Below are 18,427 nucleotides of genomic sequence, written 5' to 3'. Positions count from 1 at the left end.
TCCACCATTCATACATACAAGAAAGCACACCTCATGCACACATGACTGCCAACTCTTGTCATCTCAGGCTGGAGATGTGTGCATGAAGTGTGCTTGCTTGTGTGAATGAATGATGTGTGTCTCTCTTTTACTGATGAAGACTGTGACCGAAAGTTTTATGCAAGTGGCTTTTAATTGTGCCTCTCTACAACTTAATGTGTCATCTTTATGGTACGTAGCAATCTGTCTTTTTCCTACATTTTTGTAGGAGTAATTTCTATTGTTTCCTGTGTTTCAGTTCTGATATTTCAAAAGTTAAATTATGCCTTTTATTTTAAGTATAAACTTTACATTTCATAAATACTGATTCTAAATTCATCTGCATTCCTTCTGCTAACTGACTTCTACACGATGTATCCAAATTGTGAAAATTTACATGTCCAAGTGTAAGCACCATTTCTTCTGCTTGTCATTTTATATAGTTCAACATCTTTCAGACAATCACAATTTAGCTATTGCCTTTATCAAAAACCTTTGAGCTAATGCCTACAGATACAGTTTTGTGTTTTTCTGTTTTTTAGCATAAATAATCAAATTTCCACAATGCCTTTGATGTAAAAAAAATAATTTCATTTGCATTGGAATCATGACCTCATAAAACAGAAAATAATTAATTATATTCTGTATTTCTGTAGCTTGAAAACTTAACCATCAGCAGCTATTTTTACAATCACAAGCTCTTTTAAAGTTATGAGCTCGCAGAAATAATTTTCATTATTAACTACGTGATCTGTCCAACCATTATCCAATAACCAATCAGTCTGTATTTTGTTACCTGACTCAACATAATTTCACATCATCATAGGTTATACCTTAATTACAGAGCTGCTCATGCCAGTTCTGTTGTTGCAAGCCTCAGCAAGCTTGATGACAAGCACCTCTTGAACCATACTGTTGGTTCAAATGGCTCTGAGCACTATGGGACTTAACATCTGTGGTCATCAGTCCCCTAGACTCAGAACTACTTAAACCTAACTAACCTAAGGACGTCACACACATCCATTCCCGAGGCAGGATTCGAACCTGCGACCGTAGCGGTCATGCAGTTCCAGACTGAAGCGCCCAGAACTGCACGGCCACGAACCATACTGTTGGCTTTGACCATTTGACCAGTTGTTGTTATCCTCATTATGCTGATTGTTTCACCCATATTACCAATGGCGACGAGTGCGTCCTCAGTAATGTCCATCATGTGACCATGGATCTCTGCTTGTTTCTGACTGGTGGCAGCCTCTCTTGAAATGTCCTTGTTTACCACATCCATAACACAACTTTTCTTGATAGCTCATACAAGATTTCTTTACAGCTTTAAATGCATTATACTTTACACCTTCACTTTCATCCTTGTGTTCTCAACCCATCATGTCAATTTTACCTGTAATGTATTTGACTGTCTGATTTACTTCTTTCAAAATGGCAATCAAGTACCCAATATAGCTTAAAGATTTTGGAAAGGTTCTCAACACATAGTTTAGCTTCTTCTTTTCCATTACTTTTTAGCCTGCTAATTTTAATTCATTCATTGTTGTTTTCAAATATACTGAAGAGTGTTGCTCTCTTACTACTGTCTTATAAACTTGATTTGTCCAATTTGTTCCTGCAAGCAGTTAGCTGTGCTGTGAATTCCTTAATATTTAATTTGTTGAACTTTTTCATTATCTTAAATGCAGTTTTTGTATCACAAATTCTAGTAGCTTGTTTGGAATCACTCCATATATTTAGTTCATTGCGACCAGATTTTCTTCATCCCAAGTATTCACCTTTTCCAGGCTTAGTTTTGCTCTTAAAGTCACTGTACAGCATTTCTTCATTTTCAGATGCATTTTCATTCCCCATTTCCAAATCCCATACAGTTCTCTCTATCAAACACTGGTATCTTTATTTCAGTCATGTCCACTTCTACAAAGCACACTTTCTCAGGTAACAATGTAATTTTTAGTTAACACTAGTCATTAATTTTCCAAACATCAACTTCTTTTTAGTTAAAAACAATGGACTGCTACCATGCTAAGAATATTTATTAACAACAATGTAAATACTCTGTACACCACTTTTCACACTATGAGCACTCTCATGGGATGCAGTTACCTGACTATTGTACAATAAGCATAGATACACTTATTGTTGAGTATCATCTTGACACTGTTTATATTGAAAGTATAAATGTACCACACTCCAACAGAAAGTGTAAGTTACATAAAAATACATTAAATTTTGTATAAGCTTCTGATAGAGTATTTTAGTGCCTTACTGATGAAAATTTAATAAATTGATGTGGTATTTGAAACAGGTTGGAGGAAAGAACTCAAGAAGAGAAGAGGTATTATAAAAATGGGAAGTTATTTGTAATATTTAAAACAAATGGAACAGGAAGAGTGCTTTACCCAGATGGTCAGTTAGCAATTAAAGTCAGTAAACATGATACAGGTAATGAAAAATGGTCTAATTCTATATAAATTTTACATGTAGATATTATTTTAATGTGTAACACCACATACTTATAAATGGTAAATCTTAACATCCCAAAAATAGTGTTTTTTGTAATGAAATAAATTCCAGTTGGTGACTTGTATAACGGCCTGATATTAACTTTTCTTTTTTTTTAAGTTTCACATGCCTCAGTTCTAGCTTAAGTTGTGTGTGAACTTCTGCTGTGAATTAATATTTACAGTTGCTCTGAATAAAAGAAGTACACATGTCATCCAGAGAAGAAGCTTTCCATGCCTTGAACTTCCAGCAGATACAGTTGTCATACATGATTGCCCCAAAACCAGAAGCTATCATTTTTGTGCATAGTTTGTAATTATATGGTACAGTATCATCAAACTATATTTAATGTTTATTTGCTTATATTATTGATGGAAGATGTTGACTGTGTTCTCAGAAGGAAAAAGAGTAGGGTTTAACGTTGTATCAGTGTTGAGGTTAGTAGAGGCAGAACGCGAACTTTGACAGGGGAAGATTATCAGATGTGCCCTTTCAAAGAATTCATTTCAGCATTTGCCTTAAGTAATTTTTGGAAATTATGGGAAGGCAAAATCTGAAAAACTGGCAGGGGATTTGAATAATTCTCCTTAAAAATATGACTCCAGTTGAAGTGGTTCTGCCTGCTCTATTTCTTCATTTGTAGTCCTCAGTGTAGACGTACTGCCCTGTGATACTGGCTGAAAAATTGGGTTTGTAATTCCGACACTAAATACTGTAAATAATGAAGCCAACAGGGCACAGTTGTGTTTCACAGTATTTTAATTTCACTGTTCACAAGCCCGCAGTATTACACAGTTATATGACCAGTGCACTATTGTTTAACTTTCAATAAGCATCATTACTAGTTTTTAGGTGAACCTCCACATACTGCTACAATAGTTTACTGTTCAATATCTATGAGCATTAAAAACATAACCACAAAGTTCACATTTCCTGAAGAACACAAAGGTATGTATGGAGCAGACACAGTCATTGTTTTTACACACACAGCACAGTCATTCTAACCAACACAGGTTCCTCGCCTGAAACTCAGCTGTAGACTGACTGACTTGTGACCAAAAATTGGGCCCTTATGTATCATCACAGTAACAGGTGCTGAAACTAAACATTGTTCAAAGTTTAATTTACAGAAAGTACAATTAAAACTTAACTCATTACATTAACTGAATACATCAAAAAATTCTGTCTTTTTAACAGTTTTTTCTACTACAAGAGTTAGGCCAAATTATTTAAGTCATGAAATGCAAACAATACTTTAGACAAAACTGTTAATTACTTTGGAATTCATTAAGGGCTGGTTTTGCTAACATGTTTTCAAATAGAGCCAAATAAATACTTAAAGAATGCTATTGTTTTGTCTCCCAAATGTTTCTAAGTAGTACAAATTTATATTTGTTTATAAGTCAAAAATAGAATTTAAGTTGTGAAAAAATTACTGATTTCACTCTATAACAAAAGATACTAACTAGGAACAACATACCACCTCTCCCACAGTGGTATTCCACTGCCTACCGAACCTATGCAAAATACTCATCCATTCCTACACAACTCCTGCTCCCAACCCCTTGCCTTATGGCTCAATCCCTGGAACAGAAATACATGCAAGACCTGTCCCATACATCATCCTACCACCACCGACCCAGTCTGGGCACAAACATCACCTATCCCATCAAAGGAAAGGCAACCTGTGAAACCAACCATGTGATCTACTATCTAAGCTGAAACCACTTTGCTGCATTCTACATGGGCATGACACCTAACAACCATCTTGATTCTCCTCACCAACATCAGCTTTTCTGAACTGCACAGATGGGAACTCTTCCTGCAATATATCCTTTGCTTTTGTAACCCTCCTAGCCTCTGCCTTCATTAGTCATTGTCCTTACCCATCTAGCCCTTTCCCTATTCCCTTTCCAGCACTACACAGCCCTCTATTCTACAAATGTACCTTCAGTCCTTTTACATCTCTCCTTTTCCACCAGTCCCCCTCCTCTCCCTCACCCTCTGTCTAAACCTCCTGACTGCAACCTGCAACTAGGTGCCCTGCTCTCTCTCCACCTTGACACTGTACCCTCCGACAAGGAGCACTTTACATTCCCTCACTCTAACCTGCTACCTCTCACTCTGCCCCCATCCCCCCCCCCCCCCCCCAGCTTTCTCCTTACCCCCACTACCCAGTTGCCTCTCCCATCATACACTGTTGCTTGCAGTCTCACTTCAGCTGCCTGGGACAGTGGTCATGTGTGTGTGTGTGTGTGTGTGTGTGTGTGTGTGTGTGTGTGTGTGTGTCTTGACAATCCCCACTGATCTTGTCAGGTGGAACATCAGCATCCATGGAGTGTAAATGTGTGGTGTGGCAGAGGCAACCATCAGCTCCATGGGTGGAACACTGACTGGACGCAAGTATTGCAATGTCTTAACAGATCATCTTCCATGGATGCTAGAAGATGCTCTTCTATGGACTATGAGGAACCTGTGGTACCAACATGATGTCTGTCTAGCCCATAGTGCACAAAGTACAACAGTATGTCTTCATCGTTGGATTGGATTTGGAGGACCTTTACCTTGGTGGCCCTGTTCCCCAGATTTGTCCCCTGTATGGTTTTTTCTGTGGGTAAAGCTGAAAGACGTGTCTACAGGGCACATCCAGAAGGTAAAATTCTCCATTTCTTTGAACCAAAGACAACTCTGTTACACAAAAAACTTTATTGGCAACAGAAACAGCAATATTTGACCTATTTTTCAATATATTCACCAAAAAAATAGAGAGACTAGTCACGTTGTAGGATAATCTTTTATATTTCTGTATCATAGAAGTCTGCCACCAGTGAATGGAACCAGCATGTGACAGTCATCTTCAGCTCTTCATTGTTGTCAAAGTGCTGGCCAGAGGCAGGAATTTCTTGAGGTGCAAGAGAAGATGTAAATTGCTGGGAGCAAGATCAGCACTGAATGCTGGATGATCAAACAGCTCCCAGCCAAAATTCTGCAAAACAGAAACTGCATGCTGAACTGTATGGGGTCAATCATTGTCATGGAGAAGCACATCACCTGCTGTAAGCATTCCACACCTCTTGTTCTGAATGGCACATCACAGTTTCTGCATTGTTTCACAGTAATGATCAGTGCTCACTGTCCCACCTCTGGGCTAGAAGTCAATGAGCAGAATGTCCTTCCTGTTCCAGAACACTATGCACTTCACTTTCTGCATGGTACTGGCACCACGCAGAACCTGTCCAGCTGGCATTTGATTGTCACATCATAAATCTGTTGTGCATGTGTAGTTTTCCTGGCTATATACATCTACTTAAAAGGAAACAACATTGGGAAACTTACTTTCTGGATGCAACCATATACGGCGGGCATACCAGCTATACCTGATTATGTGAAACACCGTATTACTGCAGCCTGCTCAGACATCTCTGCTGAAATGCCAGCATGTGTGAAGCAGTCATTCCTTTAGACTTGAAGTGTGTATTGCTGCTGCCGGTGGTCATTTTCAACACAACCTGTGACAGTCAGTAGTCTCATTACTGGTCAGAATCCACATAACTAATGTTGCACTTGTATTGTTCTTTAGTGTGAGCTACCAGAGATATTGCGCAAGTGTTGGTGTGGGAACTTATCGAAATATGATACCTCATAAATGGCTCCCATTAGAATCATGCAACAAATGCCAGTGACATTCTAATTTACCCTACTTTCAGTTTGTTAATTTAAAAAGGCATTGTTCCATTTTTTTTAAAAAAAGTGTATGTTTGCACAAAAATACACTTTCTAAGTTAATATGACTGTTGATTGGCTCAGGAGACAAGCCCCTAACTACTAATCCATTCTATGAAAACCGTGCAGCAGTAGCATTCTCCATCTCTTTGACAATATTTGCATGCAAGTTTTAAGCGTTTCAACCTATACGCATTAAAACACATGCCACACCACTCACTTCTTGTTAGGTGTCAGTGTGAAACAGTCAGGCTGAGACTTGCATTAAAAAAAAAAATTATCAGTGCAGAGCACACACTTTGATACTACCGTGGCATTGTTCTCCACCAATGAAATAGCAATATATGCCCCTAAATTTGATGATGCTGTTCAGTGGGATACTGTTGATGATTTTCATTCCAGTGACTAATTTACTTTGAAGAAATATTATGCAAATGTCACTCATGTATGTAACAACAGTGTGTTGTGATTTTGTGAACAAATCTTCAAGTAATCAAAATGTATGAGAAGAAATGATTGAAATAAAGCTGTCAAAGTTAAATCCCAACAAAGTGCTTCAGTATTTTACAACAAAAAGCCTAACTGAACTTGAACATGATGAAGGTTGTTACTTGTAATTTTCCCCAAGATGCTGACACTGAACTCACCGGAAGTGCATGCATGAAGTTTTAGTACTCTAGGCAAGAGAGAGTGATTATAACCAAAATCAAACAGTTCAGTTTACAAAAGTGAAAGAAATAACTCAAGATTGATACAAGTATTTCTGCATTGTGAAGATATTATTGTATACAGAATATTTTAGGACCTCATGTACTATCAGAGGCACTACTTTTCCTGAACACAGAGTGCAACACACACTTTAACACTACTGTTCCGCTAGCTCTGGGAGCAGTAAACAAGCAACTGGGACATCACCAGCTATTCCCATGGTCACGCCCCCTCCTGCAACCGAACCTGCTGCGGCCACCGAGCCTCAGCCACCGCCACTGGCAAAGAACTTTCTGCAGGAAATGCAAGCGCACTATCTGTACTGTTACTTCCAAACACGGTTTGGTGAGGCGGCACGGAACTGCAGACCACACTGCCACTTCCCAAACGCCAACTGCAGGTAGGTTCAGGTGCTGCCTTCCGCACACAACATGACAGGCACCCCCCAGTGCTCCATTCTGTCTGGGAACGACCGGATTATTGTGGATGACTTTACATTAAAGACATTTCATCGATATACCTTTTCTTAGTGGACACAGGCGCCGATGTTTCACTGCTGCCCACATCCTTAGCATCGTCAAACATCTGCCCTCTTCATACTTCACTGCAACTTCACACGTCATCTTACTCTCCACAAACTGCAAACTCGAGTGGATTTTTTTAGTGTGCGACATTGAGGAACCTATACTAGGCATTGACTTCTTGCAACACCACAAACTATCACTGGACCTAGTGCGAAACACTGTGTTTCATCACCCATTGAGAACTCACTTCCCCTGTGCACTGTCGAGCAAACTTCGCGTCACGCCAGGCCCCCCCGTTCTCCAGTAAACCATGTTGAGTTTGTCCCGAGTGCCTCTCCAACCTTAAAAAGCAGATTTCTGAACTTACAAGCTCCGGCGTCATTGAACCCTCTGCCAGTAACTGGTCTATGCCCATGCATATGATGCTCAAGAAAGACTGGTCCTGGCACATGAGAGGAGACTACCATCAACTAAACGCACAAACAATTATGGACATCTACCCCACACCCAACATTGCAGACTTTACCAGTTCCCTCGCATGTGCAACCACATTCTCTGTCACTGATTGCAAACAGGCCCACCACCAGGTCCCCATGGCACCTGAAGGCATCAAGAAGACAGCAATCACCACCCAAATTGGGTTATTTCAGTTTCTATTCATGCACTTCAGTCTGAAAAACGCAACGATTCATCAATGAAGTGCTATTCGACCTAAAATTCTGCTTTGCATATCTTGATGACATTCTTGTGTTCAGCTCCTCCATCGAGAACAACATTCAACATGTGCACACTGTTATGAACACTCTCTCAGCAGCAGGCATCGAGACCAACCAGGACAAATTGCAGCTACATCAACCCGCTGTCGCTTTTCTTGGTTTTTGAGTCTCTGCTGCCAGCATTTCACTGCCCCCTGAGAAGGTAAAAACAATACTAAACCCATCCATACCTGCGTCATTCAAAGAGCTCTGGTACTTCCTGGGGACGGTTAATTATTATCGTCAACATCTACCTCAGGCTGCGGAGATTCAGACTCCACTGACAGTTGCCTTGGCAGGCATCCACACTTCTGGATCTCGACCTGTTCCATGGACCCCAGCTATGACTGACTCTTTCACCGCCCTCAAAAGTCTTCTTGCTGAGGCCTGAACCATCACAAGACGTCATCCCAATGCACAGCTTTTCATCACCACAGACGTGAACAATACTGCCATCAGCGCTGTGCTTAGCCAGACCATCAATGGCCAGACTTCACCTCTGCAGTTCTTCTCGAGCAAGCTCACCAGCACACAACAGAAATATTCCGCATTTGACAGCAAGTTGCTAGCGGTCTACGAAGCGATAAAGCATTTTAAGACTGATTTTGAGGGACACCCTTTCTATGTTTTAACGGACTGCAAACCCCTGGCTGCAGCCATTACAAATCCGCCAGCTGACTCACCTCCTCACTGCTTCAGATACATGGACTTCATATCTCAGTTCACCACCGATGTCAGTCACATAAAGGGTGCTAACAATGTAGTTGCTGATTACCTTTTATGAGTCGATGCCGTCCATTCTCTGTTAGACCTCTCTGATATGCCTAGCCTCAAACCTGCTGACGTGGACACACAAAACCTGATCTCAGACTCTACCTCTTCACTTCACTTCATCCGCACCACCTTCCCTGGAATTTCTGGTGAGATCTGATGCGACGACAGTATGGGCACGTTACGCCCCTTCATCCCAACCATGCTCCGTCAAGCTGTCTTCAATGCATTGCATAATTTAGCCCACCCTGGTGTTCTTGCATCCGCCCGCCTCGTAGCAGAGCACTTTGTGTGGAGAAATGACAACAAGGATTGCCAGCAATGGGCATGCTCCTGCAATGCGTGCCAATGATGCAATGTACACAAGCACACTTCACCCCCCCCCCCCCCCCCCCCCTTGGCGCCTTTTCGATCCCTCCTGGGCGTTATCAGCATATTCATATTGACATTGTCAGTCCTCTACCCCCTCTAACGGCTCTCATTATGTTCTCTTGTCTATCAACCAAACAACTTGCTGGGTCGAGGCTGTGCCCCTCCCCAATATTACGGCAGAAACTGTTGCTCGAGCTTTTGTCAAGTCATGGGTATCGCGTTTCGGATGTCCAGCTATCATCACAACTGACCAGGGCAGACAATTTGAGTCGGCCCTGTTCAATGAGATTTTTAACATTTGCGGCATCCAGCGCATCCATACCACAGCACATCACCCGCAAAGTAACGGGCTAGTTGAGCGCCAATGCACTTTCAAGGCAGCTCTTCAATGCCACGACTCTCTTTGGATGGAGGCCCTTCCCCTTGTGCTACTTGGCATTTGTGCAATATATAAGGAAGACCTCAAAGGCACAATAGCCGAGTTTGTATACGGCCAGAACATTGTTCTTCCTGGCGAACTCGTGAGCCCTTCTGCTTCTCTCCCTCAGTCTGACTTACCTTCCTTTGTGAACCGCGTCAGACGCCACTTCATCAACCTCCACATCACTCCGCCTGCCAGCCATTCCCGCCCTAAGGTTCACGTCCCGAAATCTCTGGACAATTGTAAGTACATCATGCTCTGAGATGACACTGTCTGTGCTCCTCTCCAACCTCCATATACTGGCTCGTACCAAGTTCTCCGGTGCTCAGGCAGCACCTATGACATCCAGATGAAAGATACAGCTGCCACAGTCTCTATCAACAGGATTAAGCCTGCTCATGTTGAGCCTTCTTCTACCCCCCTTCAGGCCACGACCACACCACTCACTATCGTGGCTCATGACGTTCTGAACACTCCCTCTAGGTCGGACTTACACAGTCAATCGAGTGACTTCCAGCTCCAATCGTCGAGCTCTCCTCCGACCTTGTGCCCTACTCCGGTTTCATGCACTCCATAGAGTGACTCCGTGCTCCCCACGTTGAGCTTAGCTATGATCACATCCTCGCTGCCAGGCCATTCGCCGGTCTCTTTGACCTCTCCTCCATTGCCTGACTTGCCTTGTCGAGATTTCTCCTCTCCCCCCCCCCCCAATTTGAACGTGCCCTTGCTCAAGGTGTTTGTGCCTGTTCCCCCGGACATAATCCATGACATCTCTATAATACTACATGATGAAACACTGTTCATCATGTGTTTCCCTTCATCCGGTGCTCATGACACAACCTCCGCCATTTCCTGCCACCTGGTGAAATGTGTTCCCCTCTCACCCGACGTCAACCTGGACATGCTTTGTGTGTTCACCATGCCCACCGGAGACATTGTCATTGTTGCTCCGTTCCACTCATAAACCGCCGGCCTACCTGCCACCGTACTACCAGCCTGCCCAGCATGATGCCCAGCATTCTTCAGCGACTTCCAGGTTCGATTGCCGAACCTTCCTTCACGTCATCTACCCATGCAGCTCCCCGATGATGCTGTCGAGCTGACCGTGGTCCGGTTCCGGCGGATCACCCTTGCCAACACCTTGGCCAGACACCCCCCCCCCCCCCCCCGGCCTCACAAGTGTAATCAGAATGGGGGGGGGGGGAAGGGGGGGGATATGTAACGCTGATGAGGTCGACACCAGCATCAATATATGTTTGTCTCTAGACTCCGAGCATTGTCTTTGAACGCTAAGCGAAGATTATCTTTGCTCTCTTCCACAATAACCAGTTCTTTGTAAGCCTTGCTTGTGTAAAGAGATGAATAAATGAGCTACTGCAAAATGGGAGTGTTGTTTGGTGTAACCGACCTGAACATTCTCCTCACTACCATGGTACTGTTCTACAACAGTAATATCATGACACACTCTTCTAACCTTGCTGACGCTGCGCAGTGGTATTTGGTTGATCACTTTCATTCTAAAGCCTACTTATTCATCAGGATATAGCAAATATCTTAAATACTGCTCAAAATGAAACCCTGATGGTGCAACATAAAGCAAACTGGATGCTAAACAGCAACTGTTACAACAATTTATATTCAAACCAACTGCATATAAACTCACAGCCTTTCTCATAGTGACAGCCAGAACCATACCAAGGTGTCCTTTGTCCTGGCACAACTGTTAAACCTGTACCTGTCCTCCCCTTTCCATCACCCATAGAACTACCATTCCACAATTTTTATATGTAGTTTTAGCAAATTTTGTAATTACATTTACTAAAATGGAAGTATTATTGAAAAATATTACTGAATAAAATAAATTGATCATAAATCTGTATGTATGGCTATAGACTTAAATTATGAACTATGTAAACATTAAAAAAAATGAAAGTAAAACAAAATTGTATCTTATTGTTTATGATAACTGCTATACATTGGTTTTAGTATGATGTACAATAAATAAGGGATGTTGTTTATGGCAGTACATAAATTATGTATTAGAATTAAAAGAAAGGGGCTATGAGTAATAGTTGGGAAAATATAACAAAGGAAGAATTGTGGTTTTATTATAAATTGTACTTTGCATTTCCTTCTTTCATTGAAGAAAACTCACTGATTATAAAGGTTCAAAATGTTTCCATTGCAGGGGTTGTGATTTTATTACAATTTTTACTTTGCCTTTCCTTGATTTCGGCAAAGAAAAGTCATTGACTGTGTTACTGAAGTCAAGTCCAGCATCTATGCCATATTGTATCAACTAAATAGCTAAATTTGACAGCCTTTTTTCACATGTACTCAACCTGAAGTAGTCTAATCATAGTTAATTTACTGAACTGTGTTCACAAAATGTCTGTGATCTCATACTGATAAGTTGGCTCATACTGGTAGTTCTTTGAAAATTTTACTCAATTTTGTTATCATTGAAATAACACCACACACACTCTCCAACCATGAACTTTCATTTTGTTTCCTCCTCCTCTTCAGAGTGCTTCAAATTTTTTGTCAGGAGTGTAATTTCCTGTTACAGGAATTCATGTGACGGGACAGCAATATCAGCAGTGCTCTCTCTGGCTGTCTGGCTGCACCTTCACAATATATGGGGAATGTTATAAATATGTATACATCTGTATTTTCCAAATGCATTTCCAGTGAGGTTACTAAACAAAGCTGTCACTGAATTGAGCAGTTGAGTTTTTTCTTCTACCATTGAAGTACTTTATAACTGCACCTCCTACACATGAAAGCTTGATTTAGTACTGTCTGTGAATAATGACACAAAATCGAATTATACTATGCTGCCTTACACTATGACCCCCTGAAAGATATCCTCTCTACCCTTATCAGTTGTTTTTGGTAGTAGGAGACTATATCAACTCTTGGATGTAAGGAATCTTGGCACGATCTTGAATAAGAACAATTACCAATCAGTCACACTACTTTCTACATCTACATCTACATCCATACTTTGCAAGCCACCTGACGGTGTGTGGCGGAGGGTACCCTGAGTACCTTTATCAGTTCTCCCTTCTATTCCAGTCCCGTATTGTTCATGGAAAGAAGGATTGTCAGTATGCTTCTGTATGGGCTCTAATCTCTCTGATTTTATCCTCATGGTCTCTTCGCGAGATATACGTAGGTGGGAGCAATATATTGCTTGACTCTTCGGTGAAGTTATGTTGTCGAAACTTTAACAAAAGCCCATACCGAGCTACTGAGCGTCTCTCCTGCAGATTCTTGCACTGGAGTATCTATCATCTCCAGAACACTTTCGCAATGACCAAATGATCCTGTAACAAAGCGTGCTGCTCTCCGTTGAATCTTCTCTATCTCTTCTATCAACCCTATCTGGTGCGGATCCCACATTGCTGAGCAGTATTCAAGCAGTGGGCAAACAAGTGTACTGTAACCCACTTCCTTTGTTTTTGGAATGCATTTCCTTAGGATTCTTCCAATGAATCTCAGTCTGGCATCTGCTTTACCGATGCTCAACTTTATATGATCATTTCATTTTAAATCACTCCTAATGCGTACTCCCAGATAATTTATGGAATTAACTGCTTCCAGCTGCTGACCTGTTATTTTGTAGCTAAATGATAAGGGATCTATCTTTCTATGTATTCGCAGCACATTACACTTGTCTACATTGAGATTCAATTGCCATTCCCTGCACCATGCGTCAATTCACTGCAAATCCTCCTGCATTTCAGTACAATTTTCCATTGTTACAACCTCTCGATACACTACAGCATCATCTGCAAAAAGCCTCAGTGAACTTCCGAAGTCATCCACAAGGTCATTTATGTATATTGTGAATATCAACGGTCCTATGACACTCCCCTGCGGCACACCTGAAATCATTCCCACTTCGGAAGACTTCTCTCCATTGAGAATGACATGCTGTGTTCTGTTATCTAGGAACTCTTCAATCCAATCACACAATTGGTCTGATAGTCTATATGCTCTTACTTTGTTCATTAAACGACTGTGGGGAACTGTATTGAATGCCTTGTGGAAGTCAAGAAACACAGCATCTACCTGTGAACCCGTGTCTATGGCCCTCTGAGTATCTTGGACGAATAGCGTGAGCTGGGTTTTACACGACCGTCTTTTTCAGAACCCATTCTGATTCCTACAGAGTAGAATGTTGAATACAGTGGAAAAGCTTAAGTATGCAAGAACCACAGAACACCTCTCTCAAAATAAGGTAGTTGGGCAGCCTCAATTTGAACTTGAAAAGTTTCTCTCCACAGAACAAGTTATTTTCTCCGTTTACAAATCAGACTATAAAAAATTTAAATGACAAAATATTGTCAACTGGTATTTTCTGTGACTTGTCAAAAGCATTTAACTGTGCAGTTTATAGCACTCTCAATGAAAAGCTAACATATTATGTTATCAGTGAACTTGCTAATAAATGCTATCCATTCTACCTACCTAAGAGGACATGAAGTGTCTTGCGTCTTATGAAGAAACCAGGTAGTGTACAAAACAATAGAGCATCTTCAGAATGGAGAATAATCACTAGCAGCATATCAAAAGATTGATATCGGGTCCAGTGCCATATATGAATAACCTTTCATCGTGTTCTGAAGAAACTGATGATGGAAGTGTTATAAATGGATGTATGGATAAACCCTTAAAAATGTAAATAAGACTTTCTTGAAAATTAGTAACTGCTTAACTGTAAAAGGTCTTCACTGTACTCATACATAAAACAATACATGTAAATTCTGTAATGCTCAAGACTTGATCACACCATTAAAAGTTAGGGAATAGGATGTAGTTGAAGGTAAACAACTAGGAATCTCAGATACAGATTTATTAGCACTTCGCTTCTACACAGATACAAGTCTGGAGGCTAACTGCCGTTAGCGGCCAACATCCTCCCCAAAGCCCTCTCCTCAAAAATAGCACACTTATACACTGAGCAAATAGCGATATTTATGGCGCTCTACGCCATATAGCGCCCCCCGCGCAGTATTGAGTACGTCCCTGTGAATGGGAGGGGTGAAAAGTTAGGAAGGTAACGTACAGTTCTTCAACGTCAGGCAGAAGCGGTTGACTGGTATGACTGGTAGGAGACCGGGGGGTGAAATCCGGTATGTTGATGGTGACGTCAGCAAGCGACGCCAGCAGCTGAAGACGTCGTCCCGTCCTGGAGTCGAGGTGTAGCACTTCGTCAGTGGGAATCACCTTGCCAGAAGGCCTAACAAAAGCATGTAAATTGCCACACACAGCACTTGTGCTCAATTTAAAGTGGTGCACCACACAAGTTTCTGCACTTCCTCCCTCAACATTGTCACACGTGAGTACCACACACACACACACCGTATCACCATCTACGACAACAGATAATTTATGTATGTCATCAGGGTGTACATGTGTTGTGAATTCTTGGGTGGTACCTGTACAAACAATGTTAGGGAGGTGCGGGAAAGCCATGGCAGAGGGAAGCATCTGTGAAGAGGGGGGTGGCAGGTGCACTGGACTGCACAGGCGATAACATCGGGCGATCAGCTGATGGGCGAGGGAGTGTGACCAAAGGCAATGAGGAGGAGCCAGCATGGATTGAACGGCGTGACAAAGAGCTGTCACATGAAGATGGTAGCACAATGGTAGAATCCGAGTGGTTGGCAGTTCGACTGCAAGGGCTGTGAGGAGTGAAACTTCGAAAAGATTGGCCACTCGAATTAGATGAATGTGGAGAAGAGGCAGTGCTCGGCAGAGAATCACACTGTGGAGAATCAATACGCGAATGTATGGTATGAGAAGATGGATGGCCGCTCGAAGCAGGAGTGGAGAAATAGCGGCAGAATCAGGGAGGTTCATCTGAGGCTCAATGAAAACTGGTTTCACTCGGTTGAGTGAGACCGTGGTTACAGAGTCTTTTATGAGGAGATCCATGTTATTCTCAGAGCGTTTGACGACCTTGTAAGGACCTGTGTAGGGCGACTCAAACAGGGCTTTGATTGAGTAGTCTCTGACAAACATGTACTCAAACGAGTCTAGCGTGTGCGGTACGTACACGTGCAGAGGTGTATGAGTAGCTGGAGGTGGCGGCTGAATTTTGCTGCACTGCAAGCAAACTCGCTCGAGACATGAAGGGAGTTCAGAGGGCCGTGGAAGTGGGGTGGGAGTGACTAATTCTCCAGGCAAAACCAGAGGTTGGCCATACACAAACTCGGCTATGGAACCCTTGAGGTCTTCCTTGAAAGTCGCACGAAGGCCAAGAAGCATGAAGGGCAGTGCTTCTGTCCATAGTGAGTCATGGCAACGCAAGGCAGACTTTAAGGTGTGATGCCGTCACTCGAAAAGCCCATTACTTTGGGGGAGGTTTGCGGAAGTATGAATTTTGGCAATACCACACATTTTACATAAGTCGGAGAAAACTGAAGACTCGAATTGCCATCCCTGCTCAGTGGTGAGGTAAACAGGAGCCAAATCTAGAGATCCACGAATCTAACAATCTTCAACTTACTGTCTCAGAGGTAATGTTTGGAATAAGCACAGTCTCAGCCCACCGAGTCATCCTGTCAATAGCCAATAGCAGTAAACATGTAATGGAAAGGCCCTGCGAGGTCCATATGAACATGGTGGAACCGGCCTGGTGGTTGGGCAAAACAGCCAAGGGGTGGGGAAGTGTGCCTGGAAACTTTGTTCTGTTGACACAACACGCATGCCCTGGCCCAAGACTGACAGTAGTGGCACATGTCTCTCCAGATAAACCGTTCACATACCACACGGGTGGAAGCTTCGACACTGGGGTATGCTAATGTGTGTAATTTGTCAAAGACCTGTCATTGAAAGGGCTTAGGAATGAATGGCCACAATGTACCAGTCGATTCATCACACCACACTAATTCAGATATGCCAGGGAAAGTAGAGCATACCAGTTGGAGAGAGGAGCTGTGGTCCAAGATTAACTGTATGGTATCGGGGTCTACCGATTGCAACCGAGGTATGTCCATTAAGTCAATTAAGGTTGTGATAGCACCAATTTGCAAGAGAAAATCAGCAACCACATTGTGCACTCCTCGGGTGTAGCGAATGTCATTTGTAAATTGCAATATGTAATCGATGTGACGAGCGTCGTGGGGGCAGATCAGCCGCAGGATTTTTTATGGCAGGAACCAACAGCTTGTGATCAGTGAGCACATAAAAATCTTGTCTCTCAACACCTGTGTAATTCCCTATAGGTCTAGGGGTGTGGCATCTTGAGAACGGCTTCATCTTGTCCTGCAGTGGTGTCAGACTGTCCGACGACACAACATAACTGACGGATGACTGATGCAATTGAGTCGTTTTATTGTTCAGTTCAATACCAGCGGCTGCTAAAATATCTGTCATGATTTGAACATGCTCCTCACTCTGTTCCAAAGTAGAAGCAAAAACCAGTATGTAGTCCATGTATACAAAACAAAAGTCTAGATGAGATAATGTTTGATTGATGAAACGCTGAGACGTTTTGGGGGGGGAGCCATAGGAATCTGATGAAATGCATGCTTACAGTCCAAAACAGAGAAGTACTTTGCACCTGCGAGTGCATGATTGAAGTCTGCAATGCGTAAGACCGGGTATTTATCAATGATGGTGTGGGCATTTAAACACCTATAGTCTCCGACCATATGCCAAGTACCGTCTTTCTTTTGGTCAAACAGGATAGGACTAGCCCAGCATCTGGAAGAAGGTTCAATTATTCCCTTTTGTAATAGATCATCTAATTGTTCTTTTGCAATTTTCATAAATTCCAGCTTGAGGCAGCGTGGGCGTTGTGGTATGGGTGGCCTATTGGTTAGATGTAACCAATGAACTGTGACATTAGTAACTACTGCAATACGTGGCGGGGCACACAGTCAGATGTCTGTGAAGTGGAGCAGGCGGAGGCAGACGTGCAAAGTTGTGGCGCCGAGGGCACGGAAGTACAGGTGTGCCAACCGTTCAAAGGCTGTGTAAAGGCCGCACGCATGTTAACATGGGCAAGCTTAGCACACTGGTTCTTGGTAGCGGGCCGTACCACTACGAGTGCTGTAGGCATGAGGGGGCATGGCAGAACAGCAGATGGCCGTAGTTCATTGCCACGAGCTTGGGAAGTTAATTGACCTTTAAGAACACAAGGAACATGAGCACTTGGGCATACACTGTCATTACAAGAGGCGTGCTGACACAGTTTACAGAGTTCACAACGTTGTCGTTAATGTGCGCAGGCATGGGAACACCAGACTGGGACGGACTGACCTTATCTGTAGCCAACGAGTCGTCTGCTTGTAGTGTCGTGAAGCATTGTTGTGTGGAAGGCAACTAGTGGAACATGTTGCGGAGATGCAGCAGCATTTCCATATGTTCCATCCACAACTTCAAAGACTTGGTGGTGCACTCCACTAACCACTTGTTCTTCAATTGTTGACACTTAAAACGTCCACTCCAGCTTGCACTTGGGTGAAAGTTTCACTCTATACAGAGTAGAACCCGAACACTGTAGCATAGACAAGTTCACTGCACAAAGTCCTGTTTTTTGTGGTTGCACTCTATTGATTGCTAGGCAAACCAGCAGCAAAGAGACATCTGCGCCAGTGTCTACCAGAAAA

The 18,427-nt window shown here is 42.6% G+C and overlaps 1 protein-coding gene across 3 annotated transcripts in view; it reads left to right on the top strand.

The window, feature by feature from the left end:
• The window catches only part of LOC126276370 (uncharacterized), a 252,682-nt gene that overhangs the window by 132,698 nt on the left and 101,557 nt on the right, over positions 1–18,427 (top strand). For all 3 annotated transcript variants that reach the window (XM_049977284.1, XM_049977274.1, XM_049977291.1), the window contains exon 4: positions 2,330–2,466. In XM_049977284.1, coding sequence (XP_049833241.1) covers positions 2,330–2,466 — 137 coding nt within the window. The remainder of the gene's footprint in view (positions 1–2,329; positions 2,467–18,427) is intronic.

This window comes from Schistocerca gregaria, chromosome 1 (genome assembly GCF_023897955.1).
Source record: "Schistocerca gregaria isolate iqSchGreg1 chromosome 1, iqSchGreg1.2, whole genome shotgun sequence".
Taxonomy (NCBI): Eukaryota; Metazoa; Arthropoda; class Insecta; order Orthoptera; family Acrididae; genus Schistocerca; species Schistocerca gregaria.
This window is presented reverse-complemented; position numbering and strand designations above follow the sequence as displayed.